This window comes from Littorina saxatilis, linkage group LG4 (assembly GCF_037325665.1).
Source record: "Littorina saxatilis isolate snail1 linkage group LG4, US_GU_Lsax_2.0, whole genome shotgun sequence".
NCBI classification, from domain to species: Eukaryota; Metazoa; Mollusca; class Gastropoda; order Littorinimorpha; family Littorinidae; genus Littorina; species Littorina saxatilis.
Window position 1 is genome coordinate 30,715,838 of NC_090248.1, and position 23,890 is coordinate 30,739,727.

General features: G+C 40.8%; 1 protein-coding gene across 1 annotated transcript in view; it reads right to left on the minus strand.

The window, feature by feature from the left end:
* The window catches only part of LOC138964467 (ecdysone-induced protein 78C-like), a gene marked incomplete in the record, with an annotated part of 58,170 nt that overhangs the window by 26,640 nt on the left and 7,640 nt on the right, over positions 1 to 23,890 (minus strand). Inside the window, 2 exon segments of the mRNA XM_070336432.1 lie at positions 1 to 66; positions 3,960 to 4,092. Coding sequence (XP_070192533.1) covers positions 1 to 66; positions 3,960 to 4,073 — 180 coding nt within the window.

Genomic DNA, 23,890 nt, shown 5'->3' on the forward strand with positions numbered 1-23,890 from the left:
TTCACATTTTTCCTCATTCGCACACTTGTGGTTCATCCCCTGGGTAATGCACCTCCGGAAAAATCCCTGCAACAGAAAACAAGTCGCGTAAGGCGAAAATACAACATTTAGTCAAGTAGCTGTCGAACTCACAGAATGAAACTGAACGCAATGCAACGCAGCAAGACCGTATACTCGTAGCATCGTCAGTCACCCGCTCACGGCAAAGGCAGTGAAATTGACAGGAAGAGCGGGGTAGTACGTCTTGCGCTGAGAAGGATAGCACGCTTTTCTGTACCTCTCTTTGTTTTAACTTTCTGAGCGTGTTTTTAATCCAAACATATCATATCTATATGTTTTTGGAATCAGGAACCGACAAGGAATAAGATGAAAGTGTTTTTAAATTGATTTCAACAATTTAATTTTGATAATAATTTTTATATATTTACTTTTCAGAGCTTGTTTTTAATCCGAATATAACATATTTATATGTTTTTGGAATCAGCAAATGATGGAGAATAAGATGAACGTAAATTTGGATCGTTTTAGAAAAAAATATTTTTTTTTACAATTTTCAGATATTTAATGACCAAAGTCATTAATTAATTTTTAAGCCACCAAGCTGAAATGCAATACCGAAGTCCGGGCTTCGTCGAAGACTACTTGATCAAAATTTCAACCAATTTGGTTGAAAAATGAGAGCGTGACAGTGCCGCCTCAACTTTCACGAAAAGCCGGATATGACGTCATCAAAGACATTTATCAAAAAAAGGAAAAAAACGTTCGGGGATATCATACCCAGGAACTCTCATGTCAAATTTCATAAAGATCGGTCCAGTAGTTTGGTCTGAATCGCTCTACACGCACGCACACACGCACACACATACACCACGACCCTCGTTTCGATTCCCCCTCGATGTTAAAACATTTAGTCAAAACTTGACTAAATGTAAAAAGACAGAAAATTAATGTTTCTCCTGCGTTCCCCTAATAGACATTGCACTCAGAGAATGAGAAAGTTTACTAGTATCAGGCGGATTTTTGAAGGGAAGGGGGAAAAATGAACAAACCTACAGCTAGTAGTTTGCATCTAGGTAAAAGCTCTCTCAACCACAAAAAGTCATTACACATGCTTCACAGTCCATTAAAAACAGCCCATACATAATGTTGTTGTAGTTGTTGCATTTTATTTTCCCTCAAAACAGCTCACACACAGAGGCACACACACTCACAAACGCCTTACCGCAGCAGGCACTTTCATTACAATTTAGATTTTGTTTCAGCTACAGTTCTTTCAGTGTAATAGTACTTATAGAATATACACGATGGCTGCTATTGAAGCGCATATATATATATATATATATATATATATATATATATATATATCGATCGGAACGTAACCATAAAGTATCATTTTGACTGAGGTTGCACCATAAACCTTGTAGTTGTATATATTGAGATGCAATTGTAATGAGATGGACCGCTAGTGACCGAATAAATAGCAGTTTAATACAACCTTGTGTGATGCAACATAATTATGGAGCTGGAATTTCATTTCAGGGGGAAATCAGAGGCTTTGGGGAATGGTCATGTCTTCTTAACCCCCCCCCCCCCCCCCCAACCTCACACACACACACACACACTTACGGTATCAGCATTTTTTTCTTTTACTTCGATCAATCTTAAGCTATGAAGATAGAGTTGACATTATTTAACGGCATAATCATCTTTTCTGTTGGTATATATATTAAACATTAGTTTCAAATCCCTCGGGGCTCAAATCCTCAATAAGGAATATAAACTTGCTACATGCGCCAACAGCTAAATCCTTACAATACTTTTTCCTTCAGACCCTGGAACGAGGTTGAATCAATTATCGTACAACCCTACTAATTATTTATCTTAGCATGTTGGATTTCCGTTGGGGCTGCAGCAACGATGAAGACGATCATGGCATTCCTGCTTACCGTTTTTATATTGTGTCTCATTAACTCATTCCGCTTTAAATTAAGTCCAGTCATACAATCCAAACAAATCAACTTGTGTCTCTATTGTCCCTTTGGTTTAAACAATGTTAATTCATACTTTACATGTTCATGAATTGTACATTGACATAAGGTGAAAACAACAACAAGCTTATTGTCCCTTTCACTCAGTTTCACATTAAATCGATTCCATTCAGCAACAATCAACGAACATCCCTAATCGCTAAACGGTCCATTGCTATCTAAATTCTTCTTGCCCTCGAGGAGGAGAGAAAAAAACACGGAACATGCCAACACGAGAGAAATAAAAGGACAAAGTTCCCTGATTGCGGCTCCCTGTGTCTTTTGAGCCTTCGAGGCTTGGAATCCAATTCCATGGAGACGAATCAAATCAACAGCCTAGCCAGATAGCTTCAATTTCTTCCTACACCTATAAATGAAAACAGCTGATAGCGGTGCTAAGTGATTAGTGATTAATGCGTAACTGGAAGCTACGAGTTTGCAATTATTCAGCTTTGTTTCCCTTGCGGATTGTGGTGGTAGTGGTGGGGGGAGGAGAAGGAGGGAGGGAGGGAGGGAGGGAGGGAGGGAGGGAGGGAGGGGGGGGGGGGGGGACGGGGGAGTAGACACGAGCAAGGGTTGAGGTGTGTGCAACACTTGAGACTGCAGGAAACTTCATTCATGATTTTTTGGAGGATGTGCCCTGCTGTTGATCAGAAAAGAAAGATCTGCCGCCAGTCCAAACTGGTCAGTGTCTATACTTGTGCTCAATGTTGTTGTTTTTCTCGTCTATTCGGTTGTTGCTAAACACTGACAACAGTAACAGAGTCAAAAGGAGCAACAAGGGGCAAAGTTAAGACTCCCACTGCTGGAGCAATAATATCGATATCGTGCAGCAGCATGGACGATATCGTTACACATTTTTGCAAGGGGCTCCTGCCTACAATATCGACCATGCCATCCTCCTCCTCACACACACCTCTTCCCCGTACCCCACCCCCCCCCCCCCCCCCCTCCCTCTCTGTCTGTCTCTCTCTCGCACTACCTTTCAGTTTTAGGAAACTTGGCTGACTTATAACGGTAACTCACACATTCCTTTGATTGTGCCAAGCCAATCCGCCGCTACAGTGACGTGCTTTATCAACGTCACAACCACACGATCGTTCGCAAGAAGTTGTGAACTCGGCCATTCGCGAAGAAGGTACAAGTAAGCTAGCACTAGTCAAACCTATAAAACAAATGCATGCTACTCTAATAAGCGATCGGTTCCTTTTTTTTTTTTTTTTAAACACCGGTTGTTCTAATCATTACTGTTACGTGGCAGGGGGTGTGTTACTGATGGTAAACCTAAACGAGGTGGTACAGCTTATGAATGATTATGTTGTACTTGTAGACCGACGAATGATAATGAGTGAAGAGCAGTGGTCCATTGATGATGATGATGATGATGGATGATGATGATGCTGATGATAATAATGATGGTGATGATGACCATGGTGATAATGGTGGTGGTGGGAGTGATGATAGTGATGATTTATGCTGATGAATAATAATGAGTGAATGACAGCAGTTTATTTAATGATGATGATGATGATGGTGATGGTGATGGTGGTGGTGATAATGTTGTGGGTTGGTTGGAAATGGTGAAAGAGATGATGAAGATGTAGCCATCATAAATGAAACATGATGATGTTGATAATGCTGTCATTAATATGAATGAAACACGTTGACGATAGTGATGATATGACGTCGACGATGTTGATGGTATTGCTGCTGCTGATGATAATGTTGTGGGTTTGTTAGAAATAGTGACAGAGATGATGAAGATGTTGTCATCATGTGACAATGATGATGCTGTCCTTATAAATCAAACCTGATGATAATGACGATGGTGATGCTGATATGACATCAAGGACACTGACGCTGCTGGTAATAATAACAACGCTAACATAAATGAGGCTGCCAATGATGCTAAATGATTTGTTGAGCCCTTACCTTGCATCCCTCGCATGAGTCGACGCCATAGTGGAAGCCTGAGGACTCATCCCCACACACCTTGCAGTGAGGTGCCTTGCCTCCAGACTTGCTGCTCATTAGCGGCTTCTTCATAGGCTATGTCAGCAGCACACTGCAACACAAAATGCAACCATCCACATGAGTACACACTCCCATACCACAGTGCAAAGTACAGGAATCAAAGTTGGGAATATGGAAAACTAGGAGAAACAAAACAAGTCGCATAAGGTGAAATTACTACATTTAGTCAAGCTGTGGAACACACAAAAATTAAACTGAACGCACTGGATTTTTTTTCACCAAGACAATACAGCTTCGTCAATCCCCATGACAAAGAAATCGCTCTCTTTTCACGTGCAAAACGAAGTGAAATCGACAAGCCAGTATAGCGCGGTAGCGTATTGCGCCAAGCAGGAAAGGGCGCTTTTCTGTATTCTTTGTAACTTTCTGAGCTTGTGTTTAATAGAGACATAACATATTTATATGTTTTTCAAATCAAGAAATGATAAAGATTAAGATTAAATCATTTTTGGACCGATTTCTAACATTTTAATTATTGTATAGATCTAATAACCTTTGATCGTTAATTGTGATCACATTTTAGAGTAAACATGAGATATTTATATATATTTTCAGATTCAGAATTTGATGAAGAATACGATGCAATCAATTTTGAATCTGTTTGCGAAAATGTGATTTTAATGACAACTTTAATGAACAAACTCATTAATTAATTGTCAAGCCTCCGAGCTGAAATGCAATACCAAAGTCCGGCCTTCGTCGAAAATTTAATGACCAAAATTTCAACAAAATTGGTTGAAAAATGAGAGCGTGACAGTGCCGCCTCAACTTTCACAAAAAGGCGGATATGACGTCATCAAAGACACTTAAAAAAATTTTTTTAAAGTCTGGGGAAATTATACTAAGGAACTCTCATGTTAAGTTTCAGGCAGATCGGTTCAATAGTTTTCTCGGAACCGATCTATACACACACACACACACACACACACATCACCACAACCCTCGTCTCGATTCCCCGTCTCTATATAACTTGACTAAATGTAAAAAAACAACAAGAAGAGCAAACGCTCGATCGAGTCACTTTCGCAGTTCTGAATATTATATGAGGCATCAGATGGACAGGAAGAAATTGCTATTCACAACACAATGAGTCACGTTCACATAAAATTTGAGCCCGGTCACTTTTATAGTTTCCGAGAAAAGCCCAACGTTAAGTTGTGTGTTGCCGAACAGAAAAGGCTAGTTATCTCCCTTGTTTTTCTGATAACGTTCGTAAAAGGCTACAGATGTAAATACTTTGATGTAAAGAATAATCCTACAAAGTTTCAATCACATCCGATGAACTTTGTCAAAGATATAAAATGTCTAATTTTTCCTTTGACGCTGACCTGTGACCTTGAAAAAGGTCAAAGGTCAACGAAACCATCGTTAAAGTGTAGAGGTCATTGGAGGTCACGACTAAACAAAATATGAGCCCGATCGCTTTGATAGTTTCCGAGAAAAGTCCAACGTTAAGGTGGTGTCTACGGACGGCCGGCCAGACTAACACTGACCGATTACATAGTCACTTTTTCTCAAGTGACTCAAAAACAAGAACGCGTCGCAGGGAAAAGGGCTTTTTCCTATTAAGAGTTCCATACGCCATCAGGTAAAACAAAATAAAAATTGTAAAAGCATAATAAATATCAGTTATTTTAGAAATTTAATTTAGTCATTGTTGCTTTACTCGGTCAGAAATGAATTTCTCGCATACAATTAATAAAGCAGAACTCAGCAAGAACAGTTGTTGTCATCGGTCACTAACTTAACTTGTGACAAGCATTAAGAAACAAGAAAACATCGCCAAAACACAGCAACTTCCCTTACTGTGTTCTGCCGTTGTTTTTAACAAACTCGAGTTCAAAGAAAACTCCGGCAGAAGACAGTAACGTCCCTTACTGTGTTCTGCCGTTGTTTTTAACAAACACGAGTTCAAAGAAAAATTTGGCAGAACACAGTAAGTCCACTAATTGGCTCATAATTCTTTAATCTTACCACTATTTTTGAAATAGACTAAAGCTATAAATTCAGAAATCATCCCGACGCTTTATTGCAGTAAAATGTCCAGCGAGAATGCTTTTGTTTTAAATATAGAGCTGAGAACAGAAAACCGCGTTTTTCTCGAAACGTGATTTTTGGACTTAATATGTGTTTTGTCAGAGGAGGGCAGAACTGGTCTTCGCATAAAATTGTACACACGTGACATCGTCAAATAATGTATGACACAAACATGTGCACGTACATGTATACAAGTAACCCTGGACCCTTATTCCCCTCTCACTCTCTTCCCATTTGTGTGTAACCGGGGTCTTGTTCACCATCAATTTCGAAGTCTTAGACACCGAGAGGTATAAATATATATACATCCCCACATACCAACTTGAGCCTTCTCGACTGCAACACAAATTATCACACGCAAATCATGTGAAGCTCGACCTCCACCACAATCCCCGTCCCCACACCAACACCCCTCACCCCCCCCCCCCCCCCCCCCCCCACCCCTTCCCCATGGCCTCCTGCAAACCAACCAACAAATGTCGAAAAGTACCGGACACAGAATGATGTGCACACACAATCTGTCTTGACAATAGTTACGAAGCAAACACACACACGCACACACACACGCGCTACTCGACCACCCCCACGCCGCTCCCCAATATCTTCAGTCAACGAGTTTCCAAACTTAGCAGACACCCACAAGGCAGCACGCGCTCTACTCAGCAGTGCAAAAATAACACGTATCCAAAAGCTAGTGCAGGTTATTTTTGGCGCTCCCGGCGATTGTTTTGTTGTTTTGTACCAATGGGCGGTCGCAGAGGCGATATTTTATCAATGAGATGCACTTTTTGTACAGCTTAGTTACAAATGACATATAATTTGTATGTATTCATTTCTTATGCTGACCCCTATCTCCTCCCCCCCCCCCCCCCCCCAATTCGTATCTACTATCTCTATCACTCTTTCTCGCCCCCCCCCCCCCCCCCCCAACCGTTGTTTACGTCTCCTATTACGCGTCACTTGACCATATCGACATTAGCTCTGCTTTCATTGTTTTGACTAAATGTTTTTAACAGAGGGGGAATCGAGAGGGTCGTGGTGTATGTGTGTGTGTGTGTGTGTGTGTGTGTGTGTGTAGAGCGATTCAGACTCAACTACTGGACCGATCTTTATGAAATTTTACATGAGAGTTCCTGGGAATGGTATCCCCGGACGTTTTTTACATTTAGTCAAGTTTTGACTAAATGTTTTAACATAGAGGGGGGAATCGAGACGAGGGTCGTGGTGTATGTGTGTGTGTGTGTGTGTGTGTCTGTCTGTCTGTCTGTGTGTGTGTGTAGAGCGATTCAGACAAAACTACTGGACCGATCTTTATGAAATTTGACATGAGAGTTCCTGGGTATGATATCCTCAGACGTTTTTTTCATTTTTTTGATAAATGTCTTTGATGACGTCATATCCGGCTTTTCGTGAAAGTTGAGGCGGCACTGTCACGCCCTCATTTTTCAACCAAATTGGTTGAAATTTTGGTCAAGTAATCTCCGACGAAGCCCGGACTTCGGTATTGCATTTCAGCTTTGTGGCTTAAAAATTAATTGATGACTTTGGTCATTAAAAATCTGAAAATTGTAAAAAAAAAAACATTTTTATAAAACGATCCAAATTTATGTTCATCTTATTCTCCATCATTTTCTGATTCCAAAAACATATAAATATGTTATATTCGGATTAAAAACAAGCTCTGAAAATTAAAAATATAAAAATTATGATCAAAATTAAATTGTTGAAATCAATTTAAAAACACTTTCATCTTATTCCTTGTCGGTTCCTGATTCCAAAAACATATAGATATGATATGTTTGGATTGAAAACACGCTCAGAAAGTTAAAACGAAGAGAGGTACAGAAAAGCGTGCTATCCTTCTCAGCGCAACTACTACCCCGCTCTTCTTGTCAATTTCACTGCCTTTGCCATGAGCGGTGGACTGACGATGCTACGAGTATACGGTCTTGCTGCGTTGCATTGCGTTCAGTTTCATTCTGTGAGTTCGACAGCTACTTGACTAAATGTTGTATTTTCGCCTTACGCGACTTGTTTGTTTTTTCGATAAATACTTTTGATGACGTCATATCCGGCTTTTTGTAAAAGTTGAGGCGGCACTGTCACACCCTCATTTTTTAATCAAATTGATTGAAATTTTGGCAAAGCAATCTTCGACGAAGGCCGGACTTTGGTATTGCATTTCAGTTTGGTGGCTTAAAAAATATTAATGAATATGGTCATTAAAAATCGGAAACTTGTCATTAAAAATGTGTTTTTTTAAACGATCCAAAAACATCTTATTCTTCGTCATTTTCTGATTCCAAAAACATATACATATATGTTATATTTGGATTACAAACAAGCTCTAAAAATTAAAAATATGAAAATTATGATTAAAATTAATTGTCCGAAATCAATTTAGAAACAATTTCATCTTATTCCTTGTCGGTCCCTGATTCCTAAAACATATAGATATATATGTTTGGATTAAAAACAAACTCAGTACGCTAAAAAGAATAGAGATACAGAAAAGCGTGTTATTCTTCTCAGCGCGACCATTACCGCACTATTCTGGCTTGTCGATTTCTTTGCCTTTGCCACGAGCGGTGGACTGACGAAACTACGAGTATGCGGCCTTGGTGAAAAAATGCTGTGCGTTCAGTTTCATTCTGTGAGTTCGACAGCTTGACTAAATGTTGTTATTTCGCCTTACGCGACTTGGTTATTATTGTTGTGTACACATGTATATAATTTTCTTCTGTCATCCTTCTATACTACCCGTCATAAACAAAAACTATAGGCAGATGCGTTTGAGGGCAGATCTTTCTGATGAGGCCGTTTATTGTAAAACCAATTATATGACTAAAAAGGCCATTCATTCCCCTACCTTGTTCAGCAAACAGATTGGGTTTTCACGAGGTAGTGTCTATACAGCTGAACCTACAACACAATCAAACCTGCATCCAAATCAGTCAGTTTTGTTTACATATCTTGTTTAACAATGACATTATGGCATACATGCTGAAATGGTGTAGGTGTCATTCCTCTGAGAAGCCGTAAAAGGCGGTTTTTGAGGCTGTTTTGGTGTGTAATGAGACAAAAACTGGTACATTTCAGTAACTCCTCAACACATTGCCTTCAAACTTTCGGTGATTTGTGCTAACACATGTCGTAAAGTACATACGCAAATTTAAGTCATTTGAGACATTAGGTCTGCTGTTATTTAATTTGTCATACAAGAAAGAGTTTTTAAATAGACGGTAGGTCTTTGCTGATTTGTTGAAAAAAAATTAATTAACAGATTATGGCTCTTGAAAGAGCATTTTCAAAGAATTTTGTGTGCGTTTAAACAAGTGCGCTGTGATCAGCCATTGTTGAAAATGTTTTAAATTTAAGGGTAAATTGAAGCTTTTATTTTTCTTAATACATGGTAGTTTTAATTTGTTTCTGATCAATTGGACAGGGTACACCTTTATTTTTAAAACTCTTTCTGCCATGTCGCATAACAGCAGAACTAATATCCCAAATGGCTTGAGATTTCGTGTGTAGTTTACGACATGTGTTAGCACAAATCACTGATAGTTTGAAGGCAATGCGTTAAGGAGTTACAGAAATGTTCCAATTTTTGTCTCATTACCCGCTGGAACGGCTTCAAAAACTGCCTTTTATGCCTTCTGAGAGAATTGACACCTACACCGCTCAGCATGCCATAGCTTCCATGTTAGACAAGATATAATATACGTGAACAAAACAGACTGTTTTGGATGCAGATTTGATTGTTCTGTCTATTGACATGCAAAACATGTTTCGGTTTAGAAATAGTTGTTCCGATTTTTTGGCGATTTTTACGCGGGAACCTTGATTTTGCGAATTTGATTTTGGGGGGTGTCTGTGTTGTAGGTTCTACTGTATCGACACTACGTCATGTAGACTCAATCTGTTTTCTGAATAAGGTAGGGGAATGAATGGCCTTTACATTTATATACTTGGTTCTACAATCAACAGCCTCATAAGAAAGATCTGCCCTCAAAAGCATCTGCCCAGTGGGTTTTTTTTATGAAGGGTAGTATAGACATCCCCCCCCCCCCTCCCCACACACCCCCTACACTTCCGTTCTTCTTCTCTGTCAGCTCCTTCTAGTTTACTCCTACATTTATTTCAATCATCAACACACAGCCGATGTTTTCACCTACTACTAAATAAGGATCGACATTATTTTTATCACTTTTGAATAGAAGTTAGAACTTGCACTTCGACTTCGTGTCTTGCGTCAGGCAAGTCGATCGTCTCACAGTCACAGACACATGTATACATAAACTTATATAACTCCACACACACAACACACACACAGCCCACCCAAAAACAAAAAACCATTCCCGCGCCACCCTGCTGTGATTTCGCTGTGGAAACTACCGAGAGCTGTGAAGCAATATATGTTCCAACAGGGCGACATCTGATCCAGCTGTTCCGTCATTAAAGACCCATTCGGCTGTGACCCGTGTGCACACATATTTTGATATTATAATAATAAGCTGATTCGGATTGTGAACTGCGCCGTGTCCTGCTAGCTGCGGTAAATGCACTATGAATTTGTGCCTGCGGCCTAAACAAAATATTTTAAAAAATCACCTCGTGTGTATAAAAACTATTATCCTAAACTGTGAGCTACATTCAACGACTGAATGCAATAAACGCAGTCAAAGGGCATATATCCCTTCACACACAAAAATAGCAACAATGAACATTTAAACATACTTTTTGAAAAGAAAACAATCGTGATCGAAAACAAGATGAAGCATTGCCAAGGGCACAACATGCGGTGATGGAGAAGCATTCTCGTTTTCTAAACTGAAAAACTAACAAGAAGGGCAAAGCCCATACGACTCACATGCTTTACACATTTTTCCTACCAAAATACATGTGACCTTGACCCAAGGTCAAGGTCATCCAAGGTCATGCAACACAAAGCTGTTAATTCAAGACATAGGAAGTACAATGGTGCTTATTGGCTCTTTCTACCATGAGATATGGTCACTTTTAGTGGTTCACTACCTTATTTTGGTCACATTTCATAAGGGTCAAAGTGACCTTGACCTTGATCATATGTGACCAAATGTGTCTCATGATGAAAGCATAACATGTGCCCCACATAATTTTTAAGTTTGAAACAGTTATCTTCCATAGTTCAGGGTCAAGGTCACTTCAAAATATGTATACAATCCAACTTTGAAGAGCTCCTGTGACCTTGACCTTGAAGCAAGGCAAACCAAACTGGTATCAAAAGATGGGGCTTACTTTGCCCTATATATCACATATAGGTGAGGTATTGAATCTCAAAAACTTCAGAGAAAATGTGAAAAATGTGAAAAATAGCTGTTTTTTAGGCAACATTTATGGCCCCTGCGACCTTGACCTTGAAGCAAGGTCAAGATGCTATGTATGTTTTTTGGGGCCTTGTCATCATACACCATCTTGCCAAATTTGGTACTGATAGACTGAATAGTGTCCAAGAAATATCCAACGTTAAAGTTTTCCGGACGGACGGACGGACGACTCGGGTGAGTACATAGACTCACTTTTGCTTCGCATGTGAGTCAAAAACTGAAAACGAAACTAGAATACAGACGTATCACTATTGTAAACTAAGTTACCGGCACTGGCGCATCCAGAGGGGGCGTACTTGATTTGTGACATACGACAGGAAGCAACGATCTTCTTCAAGACCTTCTGAGAAATACTACATGAACATTCGACCGGCCCTATCACAAGATAATTGGACCTCTCGGTAATATTTGTTGCAATGACTGCATGTAGCATAGAGTTCAGATTAGGGGTATTTTTGAATTGCCTAGCAAAGGAATACATAACCCTGCATGTGTTGTTTGTCCATACTCTATAAACGACATAACCCTGCATGTGTTGTTTGTCCATACTCTATAAACGTTACACACCATCCTTGCAAAAAAATATCAAAACAGAAAGAATCGTTGACTATACAGTCAGCAAAACGGGAACATCAAAGAGAAAGATCCCAACGTATCATCACCAAAGCGACTACAAATTTCCACACTGAAAACATCGCACGCGTAACGTACTTCATGTTCCATAAATAATTCTTACCACATTCAGATAAAGATCTACTCATAGCCACGCACAGTCTTGAAACGGCCGGTCTTGAAAGAAGAGAAAATAGACACAGCGCAAAACCAACAGATGATTTTCAGTTTCACTACACTAAACCGGCCGGCATTCAGCAGGGACATTCAATTTCAATACATGAAGCACTTTAAACGAGGGCAATGGTTGGTGGAGTCAATAACCACGCACAGAGGCGGGAGAAACCGAACATGCATTCGAGAACCAGGAAATTCACAAACAGACTACCGCTGTTCGAGAGCATAAAAACATCCCTTTTCAATAAAACCAGGGGACATTTTTTCGTAACAGCGCAGTGTCAAAACGGGGTATTTCTGATCCCTACTGCACACAGTGACCAAACACGAAATCCACACAATGCCGCTGGTCTAGAGAACAAAAACAGGTGTTTCCAGTAAAAGCGGGGGATTTTATTTCCAGACAAACAGCACAGTGTTTAATAGTGGGGAGTTATGATCCACACACACACACACACTCACAGTCACGTACTTCGAAATTCCATGACTTTCTTTACTGCGCATAATAATTGTTAGGGGCCACGCTCATATTCTGCGCATTGACACTTCGTAACCAAGCCGCAGAGGGAATCCTAAAACTCAAAATGTCAAAGTGGCCGGAGGAAAAAAATCTCTTTACGACACGCTCAGTAATTGGACCAAAAGTTTAAACCAAACCACGTAACTATTATTCCACTTAGCACCCCCCCCCCCCCCCCCGCCTCCCCCCCAAAAAAAAAAATCACACCCAAAAACACGTAACAAAAGTTGACATTCTTCAAGCTGCCTAATAAATTATTCACGCCAATACGTACATAAAGAGTATTAAATAATACACAGTCTAAGGTCACAACAACAACAACATATGATACTAAAAAAAAATATATTTTTAAAAATATGAACGCCACATAAAAAAATCCTCCACATTCTTTTCCATATATAAATATATATAATTACAACAAACTGTAGCAGAAATTGTTGTGCTGCTGTTCTCTACGGTTTCTGGATGCCGTTGCAGTAAGCAGACAGTGGCATCCCGACAACATGCACGCGCAGGGTAGTACGTAGTAAACTAGAAGTCATTAGAAGCTGACCGTGCAAGACACAACAAGCAAACAAACGAACAGCTGTATACTGGGAACGCAGAAGAAGAAGAAGAGGAAGAAGAGCTAGCTGTATACAACAACAACAAAAGACAAAATTATGTAAATTTATATAACTAACTAAACCAGATGCACATCGGCTAAGATCGAAGAACACACTGAGATAGATAAGATGTCACCATGACATTATGTAGAGGGGCGTGGAATGAGCTAAGTCGGTGGCTTCAAAACCAGTTGTCGCTATCCGAGTGGGTTCGATCCCTACGTTCGGCGAAGAATTAACTTTCCAGAGTCAACTTTGTGCAGACTCTCCTCTGTGTCCGAACACCCCCGTGTGCACGCATGCACACGATAAAGGCCCTAAGTTCACAGCGAAAGTCTCAGGGCTTGCAAGAAAAAGAAGAAGAAAAATGGGTAGCGCCGTACTGTATGGCAGCTTGCTTTCCCCAGTGAGAAAGCAGCCTGAATTTCCATGAGGGTAACCGTGAGTTAACCTCACAGGACTAATATGTAAAATCGTATCCTTATCCGGAGACTGTTACAGTGTCATATCTACAGTGTCTGATAGTTGGGACAAGTTTGCAAGCAGAACATGCAGTAGGGAATAGTAGGAATTCCGAGTAGACATCGACATGCACGCGTAGTAAGGCCTAAAAAAAAAATAGGTGTGGTTACGGTAACCCGACCTACCCTATTTTTAGGGGCCGATCCTATAACTTTTTATTACATTTGTCAAAACAAAAACAAAAAACGAGTGCAAAAAACGCAATGAAAGCGAAAGCGCCCGAGTCGCACACTTATTTCCCTGTCAAGTAGGTTTAATTTGTACACATTAGAAAAAAAAGATTAAAAAAAAAAAAGTGATTGCCTACCTACCTACCCTATTTTTTTGGCTATGTTACCGTAACCACACCTATTTTTTTTTTTTTTTTTGGGGCCTAAGTAGTAAACAAGAACCTGACCGAGAAAACAGTCAAAAACAGCACGTTGCGTACAGCACATGCTAACATACGTGGATGAATCACCCGGCACTGTGCGAGCCGGCAAGGTCAACTAAACACAGCTGTTTCTGTCTTTCTACCACCACCCCCCTCCCACCGGCCCATTGGGCCTATCAGCAGAATCGCTGTCCGTATGGTTATTATAATCTTATTGTTACTCTTTTTTCCATCACTGCATTTCCGCCAAGACATTCGCTACCATTGTGAAAATTATCTGATTGAAAAAATGACTGTTAGCTTACGGACGAACCACCCTTGGGGCAAGATTTTGTTTTGATGTGGTTTGTTCATGTGGTGGGTGTTGTGTCCTTGTTGTTCTGTTGTGATTGGGGGGGGGGGGTGTTACTATCGAGGTCTTGGTGGTCTTCGTAACACCAGGACAAAACAGTTGCGGAAGCAGTACATCAACTCCAATCATCGTTACGTGATTCAACTTGTATCATTTCAAATGTAACCACTATAATAATACTATAAAATGTAATTCTTTGCGGTACAGACGACGGTACAATCCACGATAACAAATAAAAACGTTTCTAGGGTTACAATAGAAACTTCTTCCTCCTCCTATGTCTGAGCATTTGACCATGAGACCTTTGACCAACACAATGCTGTTTACACGATCACTTTGGCCATGCACTATAACCAGGTAAGACTCCACACGTTTCATAACTATCAAATCCCGCTGAAGATTATGTTCTCTAGTCAGGGCAAGAACGCATTCTGAAATGACTACCTCCGTTCCCAGTACTCTAGCTTCCAGTACAAATTCACACCTACCAGTGCAAGTCATGGAATTATGAGGCCCGTAGGAAGAAAATGAATAGGCGTGTAGATCATAATTATTACTATGGTCTGAACCAAGATCATCAAAGATTTAAATCTAAAACTCCAAAAGATAATTCCTGATTGTAACCAAAGATTCATGAAGTGTGACAAGTTACATACTATAAACGCAAACCAAAAGCTGCATACAAAAGAGAGTTGCCTTGGACTGGCGGTTGACGAGGGGAGGGGGGGGGGGGGTCCAATGGTAAAGATCCATGCGGCTGATGATACGATTCAAAGACAACACAACAACAAAATCAATGTTTCCGATTCCCCTAAAAGACCCTCGACCAGGGAACTTATTTTGACCATTCCAAAAAAAATTATTTCTAAAATGAAAAACAAAAACACTTGATTTTGCAGATTTTCCGATGAAAAGTAAAAAAGCAAACTTCAATCAAAAACTAACCAACCTTACCAACACTAATGTTGGCCTTGTCTTATGAAACAAACGTTTTTGCTTCTTTGGCCTCATGGGGCGAATCCTTGCTTATGAAATCCTGTTGGGCAAAGGCCTATTGAGCAGAGGCCCAATCACTATGAGGTCTAATGCACAAAACCGCTGTGTACATTTGCGTACGTGTGTGTGGCTTGACAGAGCTTTCTGTTACATTCTTGTTAAAGGCACAGTAAGTTTCCCGAAAACCACCACAGATACTGTCAGGCTTTAACACACAGCACAAACACCCTTCCATTTGAACGCTCACCAAACGGGAACATCCTGGGTGCCCTACGTAAAGAGCGAGCAATTTTCAAAGAATTAATTTTGCGGAGAGAGTGTCAGAGACAATCGGACCGTGGTGCGTTTTGGCGCTAGACCTAACCTTTAAAATCTAAATAATAAATTGACAGCTTGTTACACAAACATTCTTAAATCATAAAAGAATTCTTTTTTCATCAAGACAAGCTCAGTACAATTCGAAGTTTTGAAAGTTTAAAAAAAAAGAAAAGCCCGGAAGCAGGGTCACGCAAGGTCGTGGTTCTCGTAGCAGACGACGGTTTATTCCTCTGAACAGTCAAAAGCCATCGCTAGAGTTCTTGTGAACCACAGCCGTTTGTTTCGTGCAGATAAGCTCACAGCGAGTCGCATTCAAATTACTAACTGACGACTACATTGTGAAAAAGGGACATTTGATCACACGGGTTCACGTAGCTCAGGGGTAAGATAAACCACGCAAAAATAAATTCTTTGAAAATTGCTCGCTCTTTACGGAGGGCACCTAGGATGTTCCCGTTTGGTGAGCGTTGAAATGGAAGGGTGTTTGTACTGTGTGTAAAAGCCTGACAGTATCAGTGATGGTTTACGGGAGGCGCACTGTGCCTTTAACTTCAAAATGGTGTTTTGTTGTCACCTGACACTATCTTCCTCGCCATCTACCACAAGAGCATGGCTTCTCCCCATTTCGTCAGCAATCCTCCACCATACCTATCTTTAAATCACACCTATGAAAGCAGATCCATTCATAATTATGAGTAAACTATCAGTTACATTAGAAAAAGAAAATACTAGTTATTAATGTGTGTGTGTGTGTGTACTCATGCGCTTGCTTGCGTGTATGGGCAACAGGAGCCAGTGCATCTCGACGTGTGTTTTGCTTGTGTGTGTGTGTGTGTGTGTGTGCGTGCGCGTTTGTATACATCTGTCTGTCTTGCGTGTATGGGAAGCAAGATAAGTAGCCAATGCAGCCGGTAGTTTCCTCCAAACCTACCCAAAAAACTGCCACATCGCACGCATAGACATAGCACAGCCGGCGCGGTACACACACACACACACAGCAATTGTAACAACACAGGAGCATGTGGGCATACCGTCAGCAACATGGCAAAGCAGGTTTCTGAACAGTTCTGTACCGTACTACACTCACAGTACGGTACATTCTCTCACGCACACACAAAGTACTCAAGACACAGCTCGGCTGTACACAGACATCGACTGTACACTACGTCATCCTCTCTCTCTGGCTCAGTGGCTGTGGTCAATAACCTCTACATACAGAAAAGCTGTGGGGTTTGCTGTACGGCAAAGGCGCTGTACAGATGTATCATTTAACACAGTTCAAGAAAAGAGAAAATATAAGACAAGACACAATCTCGATTAACCAGGGGATATGATAAGCAAGCATACATGTATTTGTTTGTTTTTGTGTGTGTGTGTGTGTGTCTTTCTTTCTTTTCTTTAATTACAGCCCTATAGGTAATGAGACACGACAACGAGCAACTGACTCATTTATTTATTCCTGCAAAACTAACCAACGAGATCAGACGGCCACTGTTCACGCTTTCTTTATCTGTGTGAATGTGAACAGAGCGTGTGCCTGTTGCGGTCTGATGCCATTGTCCTCGCCTGGTACTGCTATACCTTCGAGCCGAACCGGCCTCTTGAATAAGCAGCTTATTTTCAGATACTTTGGCAAACATCTCGTACTTTTGTCCAGATCGAGCTTGAGCACGCCACTATGCATTCTGATCATCATCGCTCCACGGCTATCGCCAGTTATCTCTCTGACAGGACGCTAAAGTCCTACGCGAATCTATCAAAACAAGAATACAGAGTTATCTCCCATGTATGTTGTTCGCGAGCAGTGTTCGCGAGACGAAAATGATTGCAGATTGGCCGACTTCGACAGTGATCTCCGTTCTGTTCTTCACAGTTATGATAAAGACATCGTTCTAAGGTCAAAACAAGTTGAAATTTTGGGACTGCTGCCGGAAGGAGACCGTAATATGTATGGTTGCATCACTGTCAGAAAAAATCGTCTGCTCCAGCGAGCGCCGAAACCAACGTGACACTTTTGCCATATTTAGAGTTGTTTGCACAGTAAATACAGCCGCGAAAAATAGCTCGCTTGAAACTGTCTCACATATCAATTCCTTTGTAATTTAAAAATTACACAACACCATGAAAAATCATTATCGACGATCGCAAATCTGCTTTTATCCATATAAACACATTACGAAAAGATCTAAATATATGTAAAAAAAAAAAATCCCCAAAAAAATCGATTTCCTCGCCAGACAAGGAAAACCAAGACATCCTGTCAGGAATAGAATGAGCCGAACTCGTTTTGACCTGAGGTCAGGATGGCCACTATGGTCATTTGTAATGAACAACTCATAAATTTAATCTGAAGCATTCAACGGGCAGACTGCTGTGGGGTATGGTCATCAAAAGCAAAATACCACACATTCCAGTTGAAAATAAAATCACAGTGCTCTGAGGGACACCATCTGGCCAGAGGAGACAGCACTACAAAAGAAGCTATACGGCCCCAAAGAGGACTTGGAGAGGACAGCACGTTTCGCCCTGCAGTCCAGACTGACGATCTAAGAGCGAACGACAAGAAGAAGAAAAAAATAAAATCAATTGTTAACGAAGAGCTTTTCAACTTTTGTTCTAAACCTGGTGCTGTCTGAGTCTATCATTGAATACAACACTGCGGTCGCTCTGTAATGAGGATTAATCAGGCAAATGGCTGCTGTGCTGATTGATATCTGTCTGATAACATCCCCAGCTTCTACAACTGACAGGTGAATGTCCTATGACAATTCAACAGTCGAAGTATTCTTGAAGAAAAAAAAGTTGAACTACTACTAGTACTAGGGACCAGCAGCCTCAAATACACCAATGTTCAAAGTAACATAGGTCAGAAGTAATAAGCTTACAGTCTGCGATGTTTAAACAGCTGGAACCCATTAACTCAACAAATAAAACTGAATTCTCGCTATACCGATGGTGGAACTTGTTACTCGGATATATGTTATCTCCCTCATTTCACCAACAGTCTGGTATTGGCATACAAATGTACATATACACAAACTTAACACACACACACACACCCCTCCCCCCCCCCCCCGCCAACGACAACAAAAATCTTTTAAAAATCACAACATAGACCGAACGGAAGTTATAACTTCATATCTTGATCACATTCGCACTCAAAAGGCATACATGAAAAGTTGTTACTTACTTTACAAGTAGCCATACATTACTAGAGTGTGCAAAATGTGACAATTCGTTCCGCTTGTACAAGTTGTAACTGAGACTCCGTGTACGGCGAGTGGTAAGGCCACCTCAGTAATGTATACATGTACTGTCACATGTATGCCTTTGCAATTATGTCCAGGCCACAGGAGCTTGTATCAAAACGCCGGTCGATTTACTCCTTTATCCTTCCTGTACTATTATTACTAGTATTCAGTACTAATAGTATTAATAGTACAGGAAGGATTTAAAGGAGTAGATCGACCGGCGCTTTGATACAAACTCCCGTGGTCCAGGCGATAGATAAAAGTCAAGGGAGGGTCATGTCCTCAGAAGTGCTAGTGTTATATATAATTCATGAATACCCTTGAAATGGCCAAGACTGTTTTCCTCTTGCATTTGTTTTATGTCCTTTACTCGGGCTCGTCAAATATTCTCTCTCACATCCGACCGACCGAACCCCCCCCCCCCCCCCCCCCCCTCCCCGTGCGGTTGGGAAGCAAACGGAAGGTCCAAATGTTGGTGGGGATGGATGGGTAGAAGAGACTGCTGCCTCAGGGCTGTCCCTTTTCTTTGAAGGACTACACTTCTTTGCTTGCTAATTTTTTCGACACACCGTGCATGTTCTACAACTGGGAACAGTTGGGTCACTGAGAAATTAAGAGTAAGAAGTGAAGTACCTCACAACTACGACAACACACGTCTCCTCGCTATCACGTTCCACGGCGAATTTCCTTACGCAGCCAAACATTCAGCATTGTATAAATTGTAATGATCGTAACCTTCTGTTGCTGTTGTTGTCGAACATGACATAATTCTGACCTTGACAATTTTCCGTGTAAACACGTATGTCCCGCGGGATCCACTAACTTCCATAATGACACTGACAATGTCATCGAGCATTAGCCGGAACGCACAGCATAACGACCACCATAATGGCCGTCAACTCACTAATTGTCAATTACACGTGAGTGTGAAGAGATCACTACCACTGCAAGACTAACCCATAAACGATGGTCATTTGTTGTTTTTGAACATGACACAATTGTAACCTGAACATCTGTCGGTGAAAACAACTTCACAAGCGCTTAGGGGGCTTCCAATTCCATAATGATAATGTCACTGAGTAATACAAGCCATAACTACCCCCAACCTCACGACAAGGCATCAACGCGCTGCATCACGTGAGTAAAGGGACAAATGCCACTGCAAGGCTAAACCAGAAATGGTTGTCAGTTTCACGTGATGAAATTAAAAGCTACCACGGCCATTGCAAGTGTAAGATGCAGAGGAAGTTATTAAGACAGTCTTACTAACTCTCCTACTAGACTAAACCAGAAATGAAATGCCATGAAAGCGCCCGCTGCCATTGTAGGACAGGCTTGCAGTCTCAGCCAAATAAAACAGAAATTACCGTCGTTTCACGCGATGAAAGCGACCGCTGCAAATGTTACAGTACTAACACAACAAGACATGACCAATACCAGCGCTCCCCCATTCTATCCTAGCCCTCTCCACCCACACCCTACCTGGCTCAAGGACAGTTGTGGTCCATAATCTTGTGGTCCATAATCAAGTTCAGAAGTGCAAATCGCTGGTTCCGCCAGCAGTCGCGACGGTCAACCCTGACTTCGAGAGAGGGTTAAGGTGACTAGCTTGCTGGACTGAGAATGGTTGGACAAAGCTCTACATGCGTCAGCTGTTTTCATGTCCTTGAAAATACGTCCCAATTGACCTAGATGGAAAAATGTGGACTGGGCTTGTGAAGCTTGCTTAGTTTTTTTCTAATTAATTTATTACTGATCTACTGCAAACCATAAAACAAGAACTCTGATTAGGCATGAATGAATACCCCGGATCAAGACAGACTTGAAAAAAAAATAGAAAAAAAACACTACAAACTGCCCTAGGGGTTGAACCGTGCATTATTGAACATCAGAGATTGGGAGAACAAACACATCTTCACAGTTTGGCTCTGTGAGCCTAATGTATGTTTCCACCTGATTTAAATTATAATGAGAGATGCTCAGAACATACAAGAAGTCCAAACAATAAACCAAAAAATAACTAACACAGATGATCAATTGAATTTCAGAAACAACTGAAAAATAGTCTGTAATGTTTTGCTGAGAACAAAGAACAAACAATAAAAATCTGTTAATTACACAGTCTGTGACCCAGTAAGTGTGACGCTGACAGAGGATATCAAATTTCAGCAACAACTGAAAAACACCCTGAACAAGACAACAAGGACCACACTAAAGAGACATTAAACCGAAGAACACAAACGGTAGGGTACAAAAATGTCAGCATATCATGTAACCACACAAGCATTGATGACGCGAAATGATAGCAGATATTATATTACACCTAATGACGCTGAATACACAATCAATACAGACAGAACAGGACACCCTACCCATTGTGTTCATACTTTCTCTGTACACATGCACACAAAGATGGATCTGGCCATAAACAATAGAAAAGATACCACTGCACTGTGCTGGCAACAGCGACTACTGAATAGTGAATGCCATCATTATGGGCTCAAGCCGGCAATGACTGCAAAAGGTCATTCAACCCTCGCTCACGATCTAAGAAGGAAAGTGAATGCCATCATTATGGGCTTAAAGCGGGCAATGACTGCAAAAGGTCATTCAACCCTCGCTCACGATCTAAGAAGGAAATCTGTGGGCGTTTTTCCCAACGCTGCATCTGTCAGCTTTGGCTTCTTTACACAAACAAGCTGATCCTCTGTGAAACAGGATTTAAGGGAAAAAACTGTTGAATCAACGATTCCTAGAGGCAGTCTAATGCAGTGATTAAAACAAAAAGTGCATTGTGTTCTGTTGGTTTAGTCTCAAAGCATGTGCTAAAAGTTTATTTCGCATAGAGTGCTCTAAATAGAATAATAAGGAAGCTACTTTACACAGCTCAGAAGTTCTGAATGGTCTTAAACCTGACATATGAAAAGGAAGTTTCATATAAACCAACAACTGAGGGAAAAAACAGAAAACCTACCAACCTCGATCATTCTTTTTTCCCCCTTCTGTATGACTAGATCAAACATTTAACATGAAATGACGTATGGGCTGACAATTTGTCAACTAACTAAAGCAGTAACCTTCAAATTCAATCATTAAAATAAATGCAAGCTTCACAACCATTTAAAAAAAACTTTGCATCTTTCTGGTCCATTCACTTCTCGCACACACACCACCACGAACATTGTACCTTGACAACAAAACACTCTGCGGCAGCAATTTTCCAGGAAAAATAAGCTATGTTCCAAACTACACTTCCTCCTCCTTCTGGTAGTCGATATTGCTGATAACAACAAACAAGAAAGAAACAACACAACTCAATCGCATAACCGTGTGTGAATGAACTGAGTGAGTTTGTAGCGATTTCTGGCTGGTGTGGGAAAATCACAGATCCTCGCCCTGTCTCACTGGCTGGTCATTGCACCCACAGGCACAGGCCATTGACACCAATGACAGTACATGTATACATGTACTCTAATTCTAAAAGGTAAAAGATAATTTCTTAGAAATTGATTTTAACCCACAGGCCGTTGACAGCATACAGTGTTTAACTAATTCTGGTTTACATAGAGGCCACTGACAGCATGAACTAAACATGTTAACATTTTGCTTCATCAGTTCATGTTCAGACCACTGACAATGTGCACAGGAATAAACTATAAACATGAATACATTTTTGCTTGTTCTTAATCTTACAATTACAGGTCATTGATAGTGTCTACTCGAATTTGAAATAAAGTTTCCATTTGCCCACATACCACTGACTGTCAATGTGTACTTCTATACATTTTGTATCTAGATACAAAACTTCTATCTATACATTCTGTAGGGCTGATGGGGTCTATGTCGACCAAAAGAGTGGGATTCCCTGTAGGTGGAGTTCCTGGAGGGGGATTCCCTGTATACAGGGAATACCACAGGATTTAGTTCCTGTAGCGTGTCGCTGATATCGCTGAAAGTCACGTGATGCTTGGCGACATCGGTACAATTTGATGTTTTTCAATCTTTTTTTATATTTCTTAGAAATTCGAGTATGGTTTGCAAGTTCTATTGAAAAACTCCATCCTGTGGGATTACCTGTATACAGGGAATCTCCCTCCAGGAACTCCACCTACAGGGAATCCCACTCTTTTGGTCGACATAGACCCCATCAGCGCCACTGACAGTGCATAAATCATAATTTGCCTTTGACTACAGACCATTGTGCACTTTAATAAAATAAAATAAAGAAAAACCCAACACTACACCCAACACTACATTGTGCATCACCTATGCATCTAATGACCAACCAAGACCTCAGGCTCTGCACTAGAATTCTCCACACACACACACACACAGCTTCATAGCACAACAGGGCACAGTTCTACTGTTATGTTTGCAATTGCAGACCTGTCGCTATCAAAGCACAGTGGAACCCCTTTTGAAGACATCCCCCCCCCCCCACCCACCCCACTATTGAAGACTTCCTCCTTTTTACATTTAGTCAAGCTTTGACTAAATGTTTTAACATAGAGGGGGAATCGAGACGAGGGTCGTGGTGTATGTGTGTGTCTGTCTGTCTGTCTGTGTGTGTGTGTAGAGCGATTCAGACTAAACTACTAGACCGATCTTTGTGACATTTTACATGAGAGTTCCTGGGAATGATATCCCCGGACGTTTTTTCATTTTTTCGATAAATGTCTTTGATGACGTCATATCCGGCT